This window comes from Oncorhynchus mykiss, unplaced genomic scaffold (genome assembly GCF_013265735.2).
Source record: "Oncorhynchus mykiss isolate Arlee unplaced genomic scaffold, USDA_OmykA_1.1 un_scaffold_229, whole genome shotgun sequence".
NCBI lineage: Eukaryota > Metazoa > Chordata > Actinopteri > Salmoniformes > Salmonidae > Oncorhynchus > Oncorhynchus mykiss.
In genome coordinates, this window is record NW_023493697.1 from 217,989 (window position 1) to 238,235 (window position 20,247).

Below are 20,247 nucleotides of genomic sequence, written 5' to 3' on the forward strand. Positions count from 1 at the left end.
TACTAATCAGGCCAGGTAGCCTATAGGACTACTACTATTCAGGCCAGGTAGCCTATAGGACTACTACTAATCAGGCCAGGTAGCCTATAGGACTACTACTAATCAGGCCAGGTAGCCTATAGGACTACTATGTGTAATCAGGCCAGGTAGCCTATAGGACTACTTCGATGTGTAACCAGGTAGCCTATAGGACTACTATGTGTAATCAGGCCAGGTAGCCTATAGGACTACTTCGATGTGTAATCAGGTAGCCTATAGGACTACTTCTATGTGTAATCAGGCCAGGTAGCCTATAGGACTACTATGTGTAATCAGGCCAGGTAGCCTATAGGACTACTACTATTCAGGCCAGGTAGCCTATAGGACTACTACTATGTGTAATCAGGTAGCCTATAGGACTACTACTATGTGTAATCAGGTAGCCTATAGGACTACTATGTGTAATCAGGTAGCCTATAGGACTACTACTATGTGTAATCAGGTAGCCTATAGGACTACTATGTGTAATCAGGTAGCCTATAGGACTTCGATGTGTAATCAGGTAGCCTATAGGACTACTATGTGTAATCAGGCCAGGTAGCCTATAGGACTACTTCGATGTGTAATCAGGTAGCCTATAGGACTACTACTATGTGTAATCAGGTGTGTGTCGTTACTCAAGATTGACAGGATCGCTACAAACAAAAGACAATGAATTAATTGAGAACTCGTAAATGGAATTAAATAATCCAAAACTTTTTTCCTGTTAAGTGTAGCCTGTGTGCTCTGTAAACAACATGTCCACCCAAACAACAACAACGGGAAGACTAGAATATTATTGAATGCATTAACAAGAAAACAGGCCTCCGCATTAGACTAGTCCACTCAGACAGGCCTCCGCATTAGACTAGTCCACTCAGACAGGCCTCCGCATTAGACTAATCCACTCAGACAGGCCTCCGCAATGGACTAGTCCACCCAGACAGGCCTCCGCATTAGACTAGTCCACCCAGACAGGCCTCCGCAATGGACTAGTCCACCCAGACAGGCCTCCGCATTAGACTAATCCACCCAGACAGGCCTCCGCATTAGACTAATCCACCCAGACAGGCCTCCGCATTAGACTAATCCACCCAGACAGGCCTCCGCATTAGACTAGTCCACCCAGACAGGCCTCCGCATTAGACTAATCCACCCAGACAGGCCTCCGCATTAGACTAATCCACCCAGACAGGCCTCCGCATTAGACTAATCCACCCAGACAGGCCTCCGCATTAGACTAATCCACCCAGACAGGCCTCCGCATTAGACTAATCCACCCAGACAGGCCTCCGCATTAGACTAATCCACCCAGACAGGCCTCCGCATTAGACTAATCCACCCAGACAGGCCTCCGCATTAGACTAATCCACCCAGACAGGCCTCCGCATTAGACTAATCCACCCAGACAGGCCTCCGCATTAGACTAATCCACCCAGACAGGCCTCCGCATTAGACTAATCCACCCAGACAGGCCTCCGCATTAGACTAATCCACCCAGACAGGCCTCCGCATTAGACTAGTCCACCCAGACAGGCCTCCGCATTAGACTAATCCACCCAGACAGGCCTCCGCATTAGACTAGTCCACCCAGACAGGCCTCCGCATTAGACTAGTCCACCCAGACAGGCCTCCGCATTAGACTAGTCCACCCAGACAGGCCTCCGCATTAGACTAGTCCACCCAGACAGGCCTCCGCAATGGACTAGTCAATCAAATGTATTTATATAGCCCTTCGTACATCAGCTGATATCTCAAAGTGCTGTACAAAAACCCAGCCTAAAACCCCAAACAGCAAGCAATGCAGGTGTAGAAGCACGGTGGCTAAGAAAAACTCCCTAGAAAGGCCAGAACCTAGGAAGAAACCTAGAGAGGAACCAGGCTCTGAGGGGTGGCCAGTCATCTCTTCTGTCCACTAAGACAGGCGTGAATCAGACAGGCGTGAATCAGACAGGCGTGAATCAGACAGGCGTGAATCAGACAGGCGTGAATCAGACAGGCGTGAATCAGACAGGCGTGAATCAGACAGGCGTGAATCAGACAGGTGTCTTGTGTGCCATACATTTGATTTTTTGATATATATTTGTCACTGCTCGACTAAAAAAAATCTCGACCAACAGCCTATCGACCAGTCGACTAAATGGGGTCTGCCCTAATTGAGACTAACCCGGATAAATAAAGACAACACTAGAAGAGGTTTATCATTGAGACTAACCTGGATAAATAAAAACAACAACACTAGAAGAGGTTTATCATTGAGACTAACCTGGATAAATAACACTAGAAGAGGTTTATCATTGAGACTAACCTGGATAAATAACACTAGAAGAGGTTTATCATTGAGACTAACCTGGATAAATAACACTAGAAGAGGTTTATCATTGAGACTAACCTGGATAAATAAAGACAACAACACTAGAAGAGGTTTATCATTGAGACTAACCTGGATAAATAAAGACAACACTAGAAGAGGTTTATCATTGAGACTAACCTGGATAAATAACACTAGAAGATGTTTATCATTGAGACTAACCTGGATAAATAAAGACAACATCAACATACCTGCTCCCATCCCCACTGGGTCCCCTCCCTTGGCTCCTGGCTTGTGACCTTTCACCCCTGGAGGCCACTGGGTTCTCCCAGAGTGAGGTGGAGGGTACACCCCTCCGTCGGGGGAGCGGGACTTGGGCGAGTGTCTCCCGGTGCCTGGTGACTGACACCCCGGCGTCTCCATCACTCTCTGCACGTGTTCGTCCAAGATGGCCTCCGGGTTCTCCTCGTGCGCGTCCTGTAGCGCCAGAACACCGTTGTACGAGGTCTCTGAATAACGGGACCCGTAGTGGGGGAAGAGGGACGAGGTGGAGGGGGGGAGGGGCTTGTTGCCGTAGGGGGGGAGGGAGTTTACCATGGAGACGTCGGCGTCGTCACCCTCCTCCTCCTATCACAGAGCAGGAAAGGAAAGAAGGGGCGGGGTTAGAGGAGAAGCAGGTTAATGTGTGGGATGATTACCATCCAAACCACGCCACAGATACGTCACACACACACCCTCCCAGTACGTACCAGCCTGACCCTCTTCAGTCTCTCCTCCAGTCTCTCCTGTGCTTCTCTCCCTCTCAGAACTGCCTCCAGTCGACTGATGAGGTCAACAGCGAACCTCTCCGGCTCAACGTGGACATCCTTTGGCACACGGTACGTACGCTAGACACAGAACATCTCTCAGATCAACATCATTCACCTGGTCTACTGTTAGGACCACAGAACATCTATCAGGACCACAGAACATCTCTCAGATCAACATCATTCACCTGGTCTACTGATAGGACCACAGAACATCTATCAGGACCACAGAACATCTATCAGATCAACATCATTCACCTGGTCTACTGTTAGGACCACAGAACATCTCTCAGATCAACATCATTCACCTGGTCTACTGATAGGACCACAGAACATCTCTCAGATCAACATCATTCACCTGGTCTACTGTTAGGACCACAGAACATCTATCAGGACCACAGAACATCTATCAGATCAACATCATTCACCTGGTCTACTGTTAGGACCACAGAACATCTCTCAGATCAACATCATTCACCTGGTCTACTGTTAGGACCACAGAACATCTATCAGGACCACAGAACATCTCTCAGATCAACATCATTCACCTGGTCTACTGTTAGGACCACAGAACATCTCTCAGATCAACATCATTCACCTGGTCTACTGTTAGGACCACAGAACATCTATCAGATCAACATCATTCACCTGGTCTACTGTTAGGACCACAGAACATCTATCAGGACCACAGAACATCTATCAGATCAACATCATTCACCTGGTCTACTGTTAGGACCACAGAACATCTATCAGGACCACAGAACATCTATCAGGACCACAGAACATCTATCAGGACCACAGAACATCTCTCAGATCAACATCATTCACCTGGTCTACTGATAGGACCACAGAACATCTCTCAGATCAACATCATTCACCTGGTCTACTGTTAGGACCACAGAACATCTCTCAGATCAACATCATTCACCTGGTCTACTGTTAGGACCACAGAACATCTATCAGATCAACATCATTCACCTGGTCTACTGTTAGGACCACAGAACATCTCTCAGATCAACATCATTCACCTGGTCTACTGATAGGACCACAGCCGGCACCAGATAGAGACCACATTCATTCTACTGGAACAGTGAAACTATTTAGTATGTCAAATATTTAGTATTGAGGGTGTATACTTACAGGTATATGAGGTAGGGTATGAGGTAGTGTGTAGTGTGTATTCTACTTACAGGTATATGAGGTAGGGTATGAGGTAGTGTGTAGTGTGTATTCTACTTACAGGTATATGAGGTAGGGTATGAGGTAGTGTGTAGTGTGTATTCTACTTACAGGTATATGAGGTAGTGTGTATACTACTTACAGGTATATGAGGTAGGGTATGAGGTAGTGTGTATACTACTTACAGGTATATGAGGTAGGGTAGAAAGTAGGTTAGGAGGTAGTGTGTAGACTACTTACAGGTATATGAGGTAGGGTATAAAGTAGGTTAGGAGGTAGTGTGTATACTACTTACAGGTATTTGAGGTAGGGTGTGAGGTAGGGTATGAGGTAGTGTGTATTCTACTTACAGGTATATGAGGTAGGGGCACACGTCCGTTGGCTTTGGCACTTTCATGCATCTCTCTACGATGCTGTTTACGATACCGGTAGGGTGGAACACCATCCCTGCAACACACACACACACACACACACACGTTAGTATTCAGAAGAATGTGTTTCAGTGTGTTTGTGCAAAAAGTCCATGACAGTGCATGTGTGAGAGATAGAGGATGTGTGTGTGTGTGTGTGTGTGTGTGTGTATACTCACACACTGCTGTCGGTCAGTGAGAGTGTGTGTGTGTGTGTGTGTATACTCACACACTGCTGTCGGTCAGTGAGAGTGTGTCGCCGTCGGAGACGCTGGACAAGCTCTGCTGTTCACTGTCGTTAGCGCTGGTTGCCGGGGCGCGAGCAGAACCCATGTTCACGTAGTAGGGGTTAACCACCGGCTCTCTGCATGGTCTGAGGTCACACACACACACACACACACACACACACAGAATGTATTCAGACCCCTTCACATTTTCCACATTTTGTTACGTTACAGCCTTATTCTACAATTGATTAAATAACCAAATTCTCATCAATCTACACATAATATCCCATAATGACAAAAGCAAAAACAGGATTTTATAGAAATATTTGCAAAAAATATAAATACTGTACTTAGATAAGTATTCAGACCCTTTGCTATGACAGGTTGAAATTGAGCTCAGGTGCATCTTGTTTCCATTGATCATCTTTGACATGTTTCTACATTAGAGTCCACCCGTGGTAAATTCAATTGATTGGACATGATTTGGAAAGGGACACACCTGTCTATATAAGGTCCCACAGTTGACAGTGCATGTCAGAGCAAATACCAAGCCATGAGGTCGAAGGAATTGTCAGCAGATCTCCGAAACAGGATTTCTGGGGAAGGGTACCAAAAAATGTCTGCAGCAATGAAGGTCCCCAAGAACACAGTGGCCTCCATCATTCATAAATGGAAGAAGTTTGGAACCACCAAGACTCTTCCTAGAACTGGCCACCCGGCCAAACTGAGCAATCAGTGGAGAAGGGCCTTGGTCAGGGAGGTGACCAAGAACCCGATGATCACTCTGACAGCGCTCCAGAGGTCCTTGGTGGAGATGGGAGAACCTTCCAGAAGGACAACCATCTCTGCAGCACTCCACCAATCAGGCCTTTATGGTAGAGTGGCCAGACAGAAGCCACTCCTGAGTAAAAAAAGGCACCTAAAGACTCGTAGACAATGAGAAACAAGATTCTCTGGTCTGATGAAATCAAGATTGAACTCTTTGGCCTGAATGCCAAGTGTCACATCTGGAGGAAACCTGGCACCATCCCTACGGTGAAGCATAGTGGTGGCAGCATCATGCTGTGGGGATGTTTTTCAGTGGCAGGGACTGGGAGACTAGTCAGGATCGAGGGAAAGATGAACACAGTAAAGTACAGAGAGACCCTTGATCAAAACCTGCTCCAGAGCGCTCAGGACCTCAGACTGGGGCGAAGGTTCACCTTCCAACAGGATAACGACCCTAAGCACACAGCCAAGACAACACAGGAGTGCCTTCGGGATAAGTATCTGAATGTCCTTGAGTGGCCCAGACAGAGCCCAGACTTGAACCCGATCGAACATCTCTGGAGAGACCTGAAAATAGCTGTGCAGCAACGCTCCCCATCCAACCTGACAGAACTTGAGAGGAATGTGAGAAACTCCCCAAATACAGGTGTACCAAGCTTGTAGCATTATACCCAAGAAGACTCGAGGCTGTCATCGCTGCCAAAGGTGCTTCAACAAAGTACTGAGTAAAGGGTCTGAATACTTATGTAAATGTCATAGTCTTTTATTTTTAATAAATGTTTTTAAAAAAATAAAATATTTTTGCTTTGTCATTATGGAGTACTGTGATGTCATTATGGAGTACTGTGATGTCATTATGGAGTACTGTGATGTCATTATGGAGTACTGTGTGTAGATTGTGTGTAATATATATATATATATTCCCTCATCAGACAACACTAGAGCTATGATGATACCAGTATCTCAATATTTTTTCCAAAACAGGAAGCAGATCAAACTCGTATGTTAATTATTGAAGCTAAATCTTGGAAGATGAACGTGACTCTGGATGACAGCATGATGATGATGTCCGTTTCCAACATGATGGCTGTTCTCCTAAATAAGTTACATCCGCTTCGTGTTTTGTTGCCCTCCCGGCGATGCTGGCATCCTCCCGGCGATGCTGGCATCCTCCCGGCGATATACGGGCATCCTCCCGGCGATATACGGGCATCCTCCCAACGTAGGACGCGTACAAACCCACAGAGATTCTCTACAGGCACAACTGCATAGCAACCACTCGGACAAATACTAAACACTGTCATGAATTTCACACAATCAGGCGCAAACACACACACATCCATACACACACACGTCCATAAACACGCTCTCTGGACTCCTACCTGTACTCTCGGCTTTCCCCTGCTCTCCAATTGGTCGACACTCTGTGAGGAGCCGTCTCCATTAGCAACCTCTGGGTCAGCCTGCTGGCCTGCGTATCCCCGCTCTCCTCTTCTTCCTCCTCTTCCTCCTCCTCCTCCCGGCACCTGAAACACAACCACCTTAATTCACCAAGCTACATTGACCAGGAGTTTAACCTGGTGACATGGTGCTGACAACAACAACACAATACAGACAAGAATACACGCAGACTCTAGACACACAGAGAGACACACACACCTCCACTCTACGTCCTCTGTGAGGGTGGGCAGGTAGCCGGGCTGCCCAGGACCCGATGAGGAGCTGTGGTCGCTGGGTGGTTTGGGGCTCTCTTCCCCTGCCTGGGTGTACTCCAGGTAGGTGTCTGACTTCAGGAACAGAGGGTAGGTGTTCTCCTCCATAGTGCTCTGGATCTCCGTCTGGGCCTGGGAGAGGGACAACTTCGCTTCAGTACAAAGTCTCAAAAACTTTATTGTTCATTCGGGCTATAAAACAAAAGAAAAAACAAAAGTGAGACTAAAAATGAGGGAAGCTGGGTTCTCTACCAGGAGCAACACAGAGAGAGGGAAGCTGGGTTCTCTACCAGCAGCAACACAGAGAGAGGGAAGCTGGGTTCTCTACCAGCAGCAACACAGAGAGGGAAGCTGGGTTCTCTACCAGCAGCAACACAGAGAGAGGGAAGCTGGGTTCTCTACCAGCAGCAACACAGAGAGAGGGAAGCTGGGTTCTCTACCAGCAGCAACACAGAGAGAGGGAAGCTGGGTTCTCTACCAGCAGCAACACAGAGAGAGGGAAGCTGGGTTCTCTACCAGCAGCAACACAGAGAGAGGGAAGCTGGGTTCTCTACCAGCAGCAACACAGAGAGGGAAGCTGGGTTCTCTACCAGCAGCAACACAGAGAGAGGGAAGCTGGGTTCTCTACCAGCAGCAACACAGAGAGAGGGAAGCTGGGTTCTCTACCAGCAGCAACACAGAGAGGGAAGCTGGGTTCTCTACCAGCAGCAACACAGAGAGAGGGAAGCTGGGTTCTCTACCAGCAGCAACACAGAGAGAGGGAAGCTGGGTTCTCTACCAGCAGCAACACAGAGAGGGAAGCTGGGTTCTCTACCAGCAGCAACACAGAGAGAGGGAAGCTGGGTTCTCTACCAGCAGCAACACAGAGAGAGGGAAGCTGGGATCTCTACCAGCAGCAACACAGAGAGAGGGAAGCTGGGTCCTCTACCAGCAGCAACACAGAGAGAGGGAAGCTGGGTCCTCTACCAGCAGCAACACAGAGAGAGGGAAGCTGGGTTCTCTACCAGCAGCAACACAGAGAGAGGGAAGCTGGGTTCTCTACCAGCAGCAACACAGAGAGAGGGAAGCTGGGTTCTCTACCAGCAGCAACACAGAGAGAGGGAAGCTGGGTTCTCTACCAGCAGCAACACAGAGAGAGGGAAGCTGGGTTCTCTACCAGCAGCAACACAGAGAGAGGGAAGCTGGGTTCTCTACCAGCAGCAACATAGAGAGAGGGAAGCTGGGTTCTCTACAAGCAGCAACACAGAGAGAGGGAAGCTGGGTTCTCTACAAGCAGCAACACAGAGAGAGGGAAGCTGGGTCCTCTACCAGCAGCAACACAGAGAGAGGGAAGCTGGGTCCTCTACCAGCAGCAACACAGAGAGAGGGAAGCTGGGTTCTCTACCAGCAGCAACACAGAGAGAGGGAAGCTGGGTTCTCTACCAGCAGCAACACAGAGAGAGGGAAGCTGGGTTCTCTACCAGCAGCAACACAGAGAGAGGGAAGCTGGGTTCTCTACCAGCAGCAACACAGAGAGAGGGAAGCTGGGTTCCACACCAGCAGCAACACACATCCCAGAGAGGGAAGCTGGGTTCTCTACCAGCAGCAACACAGAGAGAGGGAAGCTGGGTTATTCACCAGCAGCAACACAGAGAGGGAAGCTGGGTTCTTCACCAGCAGCAACACAGAGAGGGAAGCTGGGTTCTCTACCAGCAGCAACACAGAGAGAGGGAAGCTGGGTTCCACACCAGCAGCAACACACATCCCAGAGAGGGAAGCTGGGTTCTCTACCAGCAGCAACACAGAGAGAGGGAAGCTGGGTTCTTCACCAGCAGCAACACAGAGAGGGGGAAGCTGGGTTCTTCACCAGCAGCAACACAGAGAGGGGGAAGCTGGGTTCTCTACCAGCAGCAACACAGAGAGAGGGAAGCTGGGTTCCACACCAGCAGCAACACAGAGAGAGGGAAGCTGGGTTCCACACCAGCAGCAACAGAGAGAGAGAGGGAAGCTGGGTTCTCTACCAGCAGCAACAGAGAGAGAGGGAAGCTGGGTTCCACACCAGCAGCAACAGAGAGAGAGGGAAGCTGGGTTCTCTACCAGCAGCAACACAGAGAGGGAAGCTGGGTTCCACACCAGCAGCAACAGAGAGAGGGAAGCTGGGTTCACTTCCAGCAGCAACACACAGTTGTTGGTTATGTACAAGCTACCAACACAACCAGCCCTTGTCCACAACTGGTCATGAAAATATGTTCGCAATAAAATGTCAATGAATGTATATGTGTGTCCTGATTCCTGTGTCTCCCGAGAGGAGGATATTAACAACGTGTTCTCAACCATCTGCCTGGTCAGTGAAAGGATATTAACAACGTGTTCTCAACCATCTGCCTGGTCAGTGAAAGGATATTAACAACGTGCTCTCAACCATCTGCCTGGTCAGTGAAAGGATATTAACAATGTGCTCTCAACCATCTGCCTGGTCAGCGAAAGGATATTAACAACGTGTTCTCAACCATCTGCCTGGTCAGTGAAAGGATATTAACAACGTGCTCTCAACCATCTGCCTGGTCAGTGAAAGGATATTAACAACGTGTTCTCAACCATCTGCCTGGTCAGTGAAAGGATATTAACAACGTGTTCTCAACCATCTGCCTGGTCAGCGAAAGGATATTAACAACGTGTTCTCAACCATCTGCCTGGTCAGTGAAAGGATATTAACAACGTGTTCTCAACCATCTGCCTGGTCAGTGAAAGGATATTAACAACGTGTTCTCAACCATCTGCCTGGTCAGTGAAAGGATATTAACAACGTGTTCTCAACCATCTGCCTGGTCAGTGAAAGGATATTAACAACGTGCTCTCAACCATCTGCCTGGTCAGTGAAAGGATATTAACAACGTGTTCTCAACCATCTGCCTGGTCAGTGAAAGGATATTAACAACGTGTTCTCAACCATCTGCCTGGTCAGTGAAAGGATATTAACAACGTGCTCTCAACCATCTGCCTGGTCAGTGAAAGGATATTAACAACGTGCTCTCAACCATCTGCCTGGTCAGTGAAAGGATATTAACAACGTGCTCTCAACCATCTGCCTGGTCAGTGAAAGGATATTAACAACGTGTTCTCAACCATCTGCCTGGTCAGCGAAAGGATATTAACAACGTGTTCTCAACCATCTGCCTGGTCAGCGAAAGGATATTAACAACGTGTTCTCAACCATCTGCCTGGTCAGCGAAAGGATATTAACAGCGTGTTCTCAACCATCTGCCTGGTCAGCGAAAGGTTATTAATAAAACAACCGCTTCCTGTGCCAACATCACGTGATTATTGGTTGATGCATCGCTACCTGTCCCAACATCACATAATGATTGGTTGATGTATTGCTTCCTGTCCCAACACCACATAATGATTGGTTGATGTATTGCTTCCTGTCCCAACACCACATAATGATTGGTTGATGTATTGCTTCCTGTCCCAACACCACATAATGATTGGTTGATGTATTGCTTCCTGTCCCAACACCACATAATGATTGGTTGATGTATTGCTTCCTGTCCCAACACCACATAATGATTGGTTGATGTATTGCTTCCTGTCCCAACACCACATAATGATTGGTTGATGTATTGCTTCCTGTCCCAACACCACATAATGATTGGTTGATGTATTGCTTCCTGTCCCAACACCACATAATGATTGGTTGATGTATTGCTTCCTGTCCCAACACCACATAATGATTGGTTGATGTATTGCTTCCTGTCCCAACACCACATAATGATTGGTTGATGTATTGCTACCTGTTGGAACATGGCAGGGTCCAGATGCAGTCGAACCACACAGTCTCTGATGAAGCTCTTAGTAGCTGGTTTAATCTGCCTCGACACGATGCCGTTACTATCCTGGATATACTTCCTGGAAGGAGACAGAATACAGAGATGAGAGAGATGAGAGAGAGAGAGAATAGACAGATGAGAGAGAGAATAGAGAGAATGGAGAGAATAGACAGATGAGAGAGAGAGAATAGACAGATGAGAGAAAGAATAGAGAGATGAGTGAAAGAGAGAGAATAGAGAGTGATAGAGAGTGATAGAGAGAGAATAGAGTGATAGAGAGAAAGAAAGAGACTAGAGAGATGAGAGAGAGAATAGAGAGATGAGAGAGAATAGAGAGAAAGAGACACTAGAGAGAGTGAGAGAGAAAGAAAGAGAGACTAGAGAGATGAGAGAGAGAAAAGTCATCCCTACCTGTAAATGGCCTTGGCCAGCTTGGGCCTCTTCTCCTGGCTGCTCTTCCTGAATCCGGAGCAGGCGAACCAGAAGTCCAGCTGGTCCCCACAGCCCTCCTGTCTCAGGAAGCCCCTGAACAGCTGGATGCCCTCTTGGTCATCCAGGAGAGAGTGGAGCGACTCCGCCCACTTCAGGTAGGGAGGCGTGGGGGAGGCGCTGCCCTCAGGCTCGTACCCTAGGTCCAGGTCCGGCCGCCTGGGGGTGGGGGTGGCCGAGGATGGGGACTCGCTACTACGGTATGAGGGGTCTGTTTTGGAGGGGGGGTAGCAGGTGGACTGGGTGGACTGGGTGGGGGGGCGGCCTCCATGGCTGGAGGGGAGGTGGTGGGGGTCACGGTTGTCCCCCTCTTCTCCAGGGACAGGGGGTCGAGGGGCATGCTCTGTGAAGTGGCTGTGGGGGTCCACCCCCATCCCGACCCCTAGACCCCCAAGATGGTCGCCCCCTACCACCCCCCTGTACGCCCCCTGTGGGTCTCGGACCACACTCATGTCTCTGGTCGGGGACCACTGGGTCGGGCACCGGTCACACCCACACCTCTAGAACAGCTGGAGATGAGAGGTTCTTCCTGTGGTGGAAGAGGAGAGGGGGAGGAGTTAGAGAGGGGGAGGAGTTAGAGAGGAATGGTCCTACCTGACAGAAGAGGAGAGGGGGAGGAGTTAGAGAGGAATGGTCCTACCTGACAGAAGAGGAGAGGGGGAGGAGTTAGAGAGGAATGGTCCTACCTGACAGAAGAGGAGAGGGGGATGAGTTAGAGAGAAATGGTCCTACCTGACAGAAGAGGAGAGGGGGAGGAGTTAGAGAGGAATGGTCCTACCTGACAGAAGAGGAGAGGGGGATGAGTTAGAGAGGAATGGTCCTACCTGACAGAAGAGGAGAGGGGGAGGAGTTAGAGAGGAATGGTCCTACCTGAGAGAAGAGAGAGAGATGAGAGAAGAGGGGGATGGTCCTACCTGACAGAAGAGAGAGAGAGGAGAGAAGAGGGGAATGGTCCTACCTGACAGAAGAGAGAGAGAGGAGAGAAGAGGGGGATGGGTTAAATAGAGGAATGGTCCTACCTGAGAGAAGAGAGAGAGAGGAGAGAAGAGGGGGATGGTCCTACCTGACAGAAGAGAGAGAGAGGAGAGAAGAGAGGGATGGTCCTACCTGACAGAAGAGAGAGAGATGAGAGAAGAGAGGAATGGTCCTACCTGACAGAAGAGAGAGAGATGAGAGAAGAGGGGGGTGGTCCTACCTGACAGAAGAGAGAGAGGGGAGAGAAGAGGGGAATGGTCCTACCTGACAGAAGAGAGAGAGAGGAGAGAAGAGGGGAATGGTCCTACCTGACAGAAGAGAGAGAGAGGAGAGAAGAGGGGGATGGTCCTACCTGACAGAAGAGAGAGAGAGGAGAGAAGAGAGGAATGGTCCTACCTGACAGAAGAGAGAGAGATGAGAGAAGAGGGGGGTGGTCCTACCTGACAGAAGAGAGAGAGAGGAGAGAAGAGGGGAATGGTCCTACCTGACAGAAGAGAGAGAGAGGAGAGAAGAGGGGAATGGTCCTACCTGACAGAAGAGAGAGAGATGAGAGAAGAGGGGGGTGGTCCTACCTGACAGAAGAGAGAGAGAGGAGAGAAGAGGGGGATGGTCCTACCTGACAGAAGAGAGAGAGGAGAGAAGAGGGGGGATGGTCCTACCTGACAGAAGAGAGAGAGGAGAGAAGAGAGGAATGGTCCTACCTGACAGAAGAGGGAGAGATGAGAGAAGAGGGGGGTGGTCCTACCTGACAGAAGAGAGAGAGAGGAGAGAAGAGGGGGATGGTCCTACCTGACAGAAGAGAGAGAGAGGAGAGAAGAGGGGGATGGTCCTACCTGACAGAAGAGAGAGAGAGGAGAGAAGGGGGGGGTGGTCCTACCTGACAGAAGAGAGAGAGAGGAGAGAAGAGGGGAATGGTCCTACCTGACAGAAGAGAGAGAGATGAGAGAAGAGGGGGGTGGTCCTACCTGACAGAAGAGAGAGAGAGGAGAGAAGAGGGGGATGGTCCTACCTGACAGAAGAGAGAGAGAGGAGAGAAGAGGGGGATGGTCCTACCTGACAGAAGAGAGAGAGAGGAGAGAAGAGGGGGATGGTCCTACCTGACAGAAGAGAGAGAGAGAGGAGAGAAGAGGGGAATGGTCCTACCTGACAGAAGAGAGAGAGAGGAGAGAAGAGGGGGATGGTCCTACCTGACAGAAGAGAGAGAGAGGAGAGGGATGGTCCTACCTGACAGAAGAGAGAGAGAGGAGAGAAGAGGGGGGTGGTCCTACCTGACAGAAGAGAGAGAGAGGAGAGAAGAGGGGAATGGTCCTACCTGACAGAAGAGAGAGAGAGGAGAGAAGAGGGGAATGGTCCTACCTGACAGAAGAGAGAGAGAGGAGAGAAGAGGGGAATGGTCCTACCTGACAGAAGAGAGGAGAGAAGGGGGGGGGGGGGGGGGGGGGGGGGGTGGTCCTGAGAGGGTCAGACCTGAACTACAGAGTGAAGGAAGGAGAGGGTCAGAGCTGAACTAAAGAATGAACATACTGATCACAGATTGACCCTGGGAGAAAAGAGGGAGAAGAGCAGAGAGACAGAGGATGGGAGAGGTGAAACTGAAATAATACTTATTATCTGAGTGAGAGAAAGAGGACAGAAGAGAAGAGGAACAAGGGAGGAATGTCCTGTCGTGTTAATAACGTGATTCAGGACGATAAGCTGCGATGTGTTTACACTATAAAACACCGAACCGCTGGTCTTCCCTCTACAGACACAATGAATTAAGGTTTACCTCCCGTCACCGGGAACATGTTTTGAAGCAAATAACTGGCTAACTCATCAAAAAGAGGTTGTACCTGGCACCTGCTAGCAGAGCCATGCTGCTTTCAACTTCCACAATGACGGCTGACAGCAAGGACCAACACCGGACTGGTTAGGAAATACGGTCATTATAAACCACCGGTTAGTTGTTAGTCAGGTAGCACCGTAATAGCTCATCAAAACAGAAGTTATGGTTAAACAAGATTTAACAGTGGATAACTAACGTTAGCTAATAGCTAGTTAGCTTCGTTACATTAACGTCGCCGGTACGTACGCGTTAGTTAGTTAGCTGCTCGTTTAACAAAAACATAGCTAGATCCTCCGGTACCGTAACTATCAGGTTAGTTCAGCCCTGTCGCTTCCTCCGGTACCGTAGCCAGCCGGTTAGTCCAGTCCTGTCGCTTCCTCCGGTACCGTAGCCAGCCGGTTAGTCCAGTCCTCTCGCTTCCTCCGGTACCGTAGCCAGCCGGTTAGTCCAGTCCTCTCGCTTCCTCATTCATCTCGGCCTCCCCGAAAGACGGTGGCAACAAACTCCACACAAGACGGGCCTGCTGCCTTCCCTGTCCTCCACTCAGCCCCTTGAGGTGGCCCGCAACACACTACTTTAACACAGTCAACATGAGCCAGATGACTAAACTAACCCGGACGGGATACGAACATCCCGACGCCGTTTGATCGATCAAAGCGCAACCAGCCCCTTCGATCACGGATCAAAACACACAAGAAGAAAGCGAAGGCACGTTTCACTCCCCCCCGCCGCTTGGCTAAAGGGCTAACAAGCTACCTAAAAACATAAAACCAAAACATCCCGTATTTAGCGGCTTAAAGTATACAACCTACCGTATCTGAAAGCCCGCACCCCGTTTTCCACCGCATCGGGGATAGTGGCGAGAACAGTAGTGTGTGAAACGCGGCATAAGGACAACTTGGGTAGTATCAAAACGTGAAAGACAACAAGCCTTTCCGTCTTGCCCTCTCAACTCCCCGTGGCCATGGAGGTCTCCAAATACACTCCAAGCAGAGAGAGAGAGAATGACGGTCGGTGTGCGCTAAGTATCGAGTGTGTGTCTAACAGCGCCTCGTCCGTTCGGAAAGACACACTACACCGGGAGAGAGGACACACAACACCGGGAGAGAGGAGCACATTGGAATGTCCCGTGGAGCGAATGTTCAGAACATTGCCAATAAACATTTGCCAATTTTAATAAGAAACCAAATATGATGTAGTTATTGAATTGACTCAATTAATAAACACAGGATGGATAATGGTACAGAATATTGGTTAAATTGTTGGGTTTATTCAGGAAAGATTAAAGAAGACAAAAAAAATTCTCAAGCCTGAAAAAAATCATTTCTGTCCTCGTGCAGGAAAGGGCTATAAGGTCCTTTTAGAAATGTTCGATTTGACTACACAATGAATACACTGATGACACCCGTTACATTACATACGAGATAGAATGTCTAGAAAAATAACCAAGCAATTACAAACCACTGATCAATAAGCAGAATCGAAGATTCGATACTTTTCTTGCAATGTGAACCGAATGGCAAATTAATAGAATGACGTGGCCCAACGCGCACCTTTGAAAGGTTTTACAGGGTCCAACACAGCGGCGACTAGAAACACGTTCCACATGACAGTATGTGCTCAATAAAAACAGCCAGGTAGAGACGAACCAAAAGCAAAAGTAGCCTCTTGTCTTCGCTTACAAAAAAACATTTAAAAAAGAAAGATAGTCCCTACAATTAAATAGACAAAAAAAGTAAACCAGAAACAACAGCCCAAAACAGACATTATATAAACGAAGAAATCTGTATAAATCTACCTTTCCGCTGTTGCTGCTCCGGTTGCCTTGGCGCAGAACCCATCTCCAGAGTGACTGACAGCAGGACAGCGCGAGAGCATGCCGCCGACAGTCGAGCTGTCAGTCACACGCCTGTAGCCAGTAAGTCAGGCGTCGACCTGTGGAGAGAAGGGGGGAGGGTGCGAAGGAGGAAAGAAAGAGAGGAGAGAGGGAGAGATCGGAAAGGAAGGAGGGAGACTCAATAGTAAAACCAAGTCATTATACTCATAGTTACTTGGCCAGTGCAATCAACCATAGTCTATGTATTCAAACATTAGAAAGATACTATAATTCTAGTTATACAGTACACCAGTCAAAATGTTGGACACACCTACTCATTCAAGGGATTTACTTTATTTTAACGTTCTTCCACACATCAAAACTATGAAATAACACATATGGAATCATGTAGTAACCAAAAAAGTGTTAAACAAGTCTATATATATTTTAGATTATTCAAAGTAGCCATCCTTTGCCTTGATGACAGCTTTGAACACTCTTGGCATTCTTTCAACCAGCTTCATGGTGTAGTCTCCTGGAATGCTTTTCCAACAGTCTTGAAGGAGTTCCCACATATTCTGAGCACTTGTTGGCTGCTTTTCCTTCACTCTACGGTCCAACTTATCCCAAACCATCTCAATTGGGTTGAGGTCGGGTGATTGTGGAGACCAGGTCATCTGATGCAGCCCTCTATCACTCTCTTTCTTGTTCAAATAGCCCTTACACAGCCTGGATGTGTTGGTTCATTGTCCTGTTGAAAAGCAAAATGATATTCCCACTAAGCACAAACTAGATGGGATGGTTTATCGCTGCAGAATGCTGTGGTAGCCATGCTGGTTAAGTGTGCCTTGAATTCTAAATAAATCACAGTGTCACCTGCAAAGCACCCCCACACCTCCTCCTCCATGCTTCACGGTGGGAACCACACATGCAGAGATCATCCGTTCACCTACTCCAGGTCTGACAAAGACACGGCGGTTGGAACCAAAAATCTCAAATTTGGACTCAGACCCAAGGACAGATATCCACTGATCTAATGTCCATTGCTCGTGTTTCTTGGCCCAAGCAAGTCTCTTCTTATTATTGGTGTCCTTCAGTAGTGGTTTCTTTGCAGCAATTCGACCATGAAGGCCGGATTCACGTGGTCTCCTCTGAACAGTTGATGTTGAGATGTGTCTGTTACTTGAACTCTGTGAAGCATTTATTTGGGCTGCAATATGTGGTGCAGTTAATTGTTGTTTTCTGAGGCTGGTAACTTTAATGATCTTATCCTCTGCAGCAGAGGTAACACTGGGTCTTCCTTTCCTGTGACGGTCCTCATGAGAGCCAGTTTCGTCATAGCTCTTGATGGTTTTTACAACTGCACGTGAAGAAACTTGACATTTTCCGGATTGACCGCCCTTCATGTCTTAAAGTAATGATGGACTGTGTCACTTGTGTTATTGACTGTACGTTTGTTTATGTGTAACTCTGTGTTGTTGTTTTTGACGCTCTGCTTTGCTTTATCTTGGCCAGGTCGCAGTTGTAAATGAGAACTTGTTCTCAAGTGGCCACCTGGTTAAATAAAGGTGAAATAAATAACAAATAAAAAATAAACTGTTGTTTCTCTTTGCTTATTTGAGCTGTTCTTGACATAATATGGACTTGGTCTTTTACCCAATAAGGTTATTGTCTGTATACTAGAGGTCGACCGACTAATTAGGGCCAATTTCTAGTTTTCATAACAATCGGTAATCAACATTTTTGGACGCCGATTATGGCCGATTACATTGCACTACACGAGGAGACTGCGTGGCAGTAACAGGCTACCTGTTACACGAGGGCAGTAAGGAGCCAAGGTAAGTTGCTAGCTAGCATTAAACGTATCTTATAAAAAAAAATCAATCTTCACATAATCACTAGTTAACTACACATGGTTGATGATATTACTAGGTTAACTAGCTTGTCCTACGTTGCATATAATCAATGCGGTGCCTTTTAATTTATCATCGAATCACAGCCCACTTCAACTTCGCCAAACGGGGGATGATTTAACAAAAGCGCATTGCTGAAAAAAGCACAATCTTTGCACAAATATACCTAACCATAAACATCAAATATACCTAACCATAAACATCAATGCCTTTCTTAAAATCAATACACAGAAGTATATATTTTTAAACCTGCATATTTAGTGAAAAGAAATCCAGGTTAGCAGGCTATATTAAACTAGGGATATTGTGTCACTTCTCTTGCGTTCATTGCACACAGAGTCAGGGTATATGCAACAGTTTGAGCCGCCTGGCTCGTTGCGAACAAATTTGCCAGAATTGTACATAGTTATGACATAACATTGAAGGTGGTGCAATGTAACAGCAATATTTAGACGTAGGGATGCCACCCGTTAGATAAAATACAGAACGGTTCCGTATTTCACTGAAAGAAGAAACGCGTTGTTTTTTGAAATGATAGTTTCCGGATTTGACCATATTAAGGACCAAAGGCTCGTATTTCTGTGTTTATTATATTATAATTAAGTCTATGATTTGATATTATATTGAATAACTGGGAATATTGAATAACTGGGAATATTGAATAACTGGGAATTTTGAATAACTGGGAATATTGAAGAACTGGGAACATTGAAGAACTGGGAATATTGAAGAACTGGGAACATTGAAGAACTGGGAATATTGAAGAACTGGGAATATTGAAGAACTGGGAATGTTGAACCACCAGCTTTCATATGTTCTCATGTTCTGAGCAAGGAACATAAACGTCAGCTTTTTTAGATGGCACATATTGCACTTTTACTTTCTTCTCCAACACTGTGTTTTTGCATTATTGAAACCAAATTGAGCATGATTCATTATTTATTTGAGAATAAATTGATTTTATTTATGTATTATATTAAGTTAAAATAAATGTGTTCATTGTTCATTTAGTAAGGTTGTAATTGTCATTATTACAAATATATTATATATATATATATATATATATATATATATATATATATATATAAATCGGTATCAGCTTTTTTGGTCCTCCAATAATCGGTCTCGGCGTTGAAAAATCACAATCGGTCAACTTCTACTGTGTACCAACCCTACCTTGTCACAACACAACTGATTGGCTCAGAAGGAAAGAAATTCCCCAAATTAACTTCTAACCAGACACACCTGTTAATTGAAATGCATTCCAGGTGACTACCTCATAACGTTGGTTGAGAGAATGCCAAGAGCTGTCATCAAGGCAAAGGGTGGTTACTTTGAAGAATCTCAAATAGAAAATATATTTAGATTTGTTTAACAGTTTTTTTTTGGTGACTGCATTATTCCATATGTGTTATTAAATCGTTTGAATGTCTTAACTATTATTCTACAATGTATTCTACAATGTAGAAAATAGCAACAAAAAAAAAAGAATGAGTGTGTCCAATCTTTTGACTGGTACTGAATGTATTCAAATAGGTCTATTATAGGTCTATTATAGTAAAAATGTAAATCATCATTACCTTGAATCAGCCAAACGTCCTGTATGGTACTGAATGTATTCAAATAGGTGTAAATCATCGTTACCTTGAAACAGCCAAGCGTCCTGTATGGTGTGCCACTCCTCTCCAGTGGATGGGTGTTTTCCTCCTCTCCCCATCCCAGACCTGCAGGTGGACCACCAGGTCAGCAGGGGGGGCTCTGCTCTGTCCATACAGATAACAGAGGAGGGGTTCCACACCTGGCTGCTGCTAGGACTTCTCTCCATACCGCCCTTTGGAGAGAGAGAGAGAGATAGTTCAAACAGGTGTCACTATTGGGGAGGGAGGAGAGAGGGGGGAGAGGAGGGGGAGAGAGAGGGGGGAGAGGAGGGGGAGGGAGAGGAGGAGAGGGAGAGGGGAGGTGGAGAGGGGAGGGGAGGGAGAGAGAGAG

At 47.1% G+C, this 20,247-nt stretch overlaps 1 protein-coding gene and 1 long non-coding RNA gene across 5 annotated transcripts in view; one reads left to right on the forward strand and one right to left on the reverse strand.

Annotated features, from left to right (window-relative positions):
- The window catches only part of LOC110512102 (axin-1-like), a 49,506-nt gene that overhangs the window by 12,354 nt on the left and 16,905 nt on the right, over positions 1-20,247 (reverse strand). Inside the window, exons 2-11 of one of the 3 annotated variants that reach the window (XM_036973319.1) lie at positions 19,903-20,089; positions 16,328-16,464; positions 11,652-12,258; positions 11,205-11,319; positions 7,379-7,563; positions 7,102-7,245; positions 4,954-5,097; positions 4,665-4,761; positions 3,079-3,216; positions 2,581-2,956 (exon numbers count right to left, since the gene is read on the reverse strand). In XM_036973319.1, the coding sequence (XP_036829214.1) occupies positions 2,581-2,956; positions 3,079-3,216; positions 4,665-4,761; positions 4,954-5,097; positions 7,102-7,245; positions 7,379-7,563; positions 11,205-11,319; positions 11,652-12,181 (1,729 nt within the window). In that variant the 5' untranslated portion in view covers positions 12,182-12,258; positions 16,328-16,464; positions 19,903-20,089. Of the gene's footprint in view, positions 1-2,580; positions 2,957-3,078; positions 3,217-4,664; positions 4,762-4,953; positions 5,098-7,101; positions 7,246-7,378; positions 7,564-11,204; positions 11,320-11,651; positions 12,259-15,341; positions 15,591-16,327; positions 16,465-19,902; positions 20,090-20,247 lie in introns of those variants that run through there. The other 2 variants (XM_036973320.1, XM_036973318.1) reach the window with 2 other exon arrangements.
- On the forward strand, positions 4,269-4,674 carry LOC118948234. 2 transcript variants are annotated; one of them, XR_005042091.1, is made up of 3 exons: positions 4,269-4,305; positions 4,437-4,510; positions 4,633-4,674. It is a non-coding gene; the product is annotated as an uncharacterized LOC118948234 (long non-coding RNA). The 2 variants fall into 2 exon arrangements; XR_005042090.1 differs by having other exon boundaries at positions 4,270-4,298.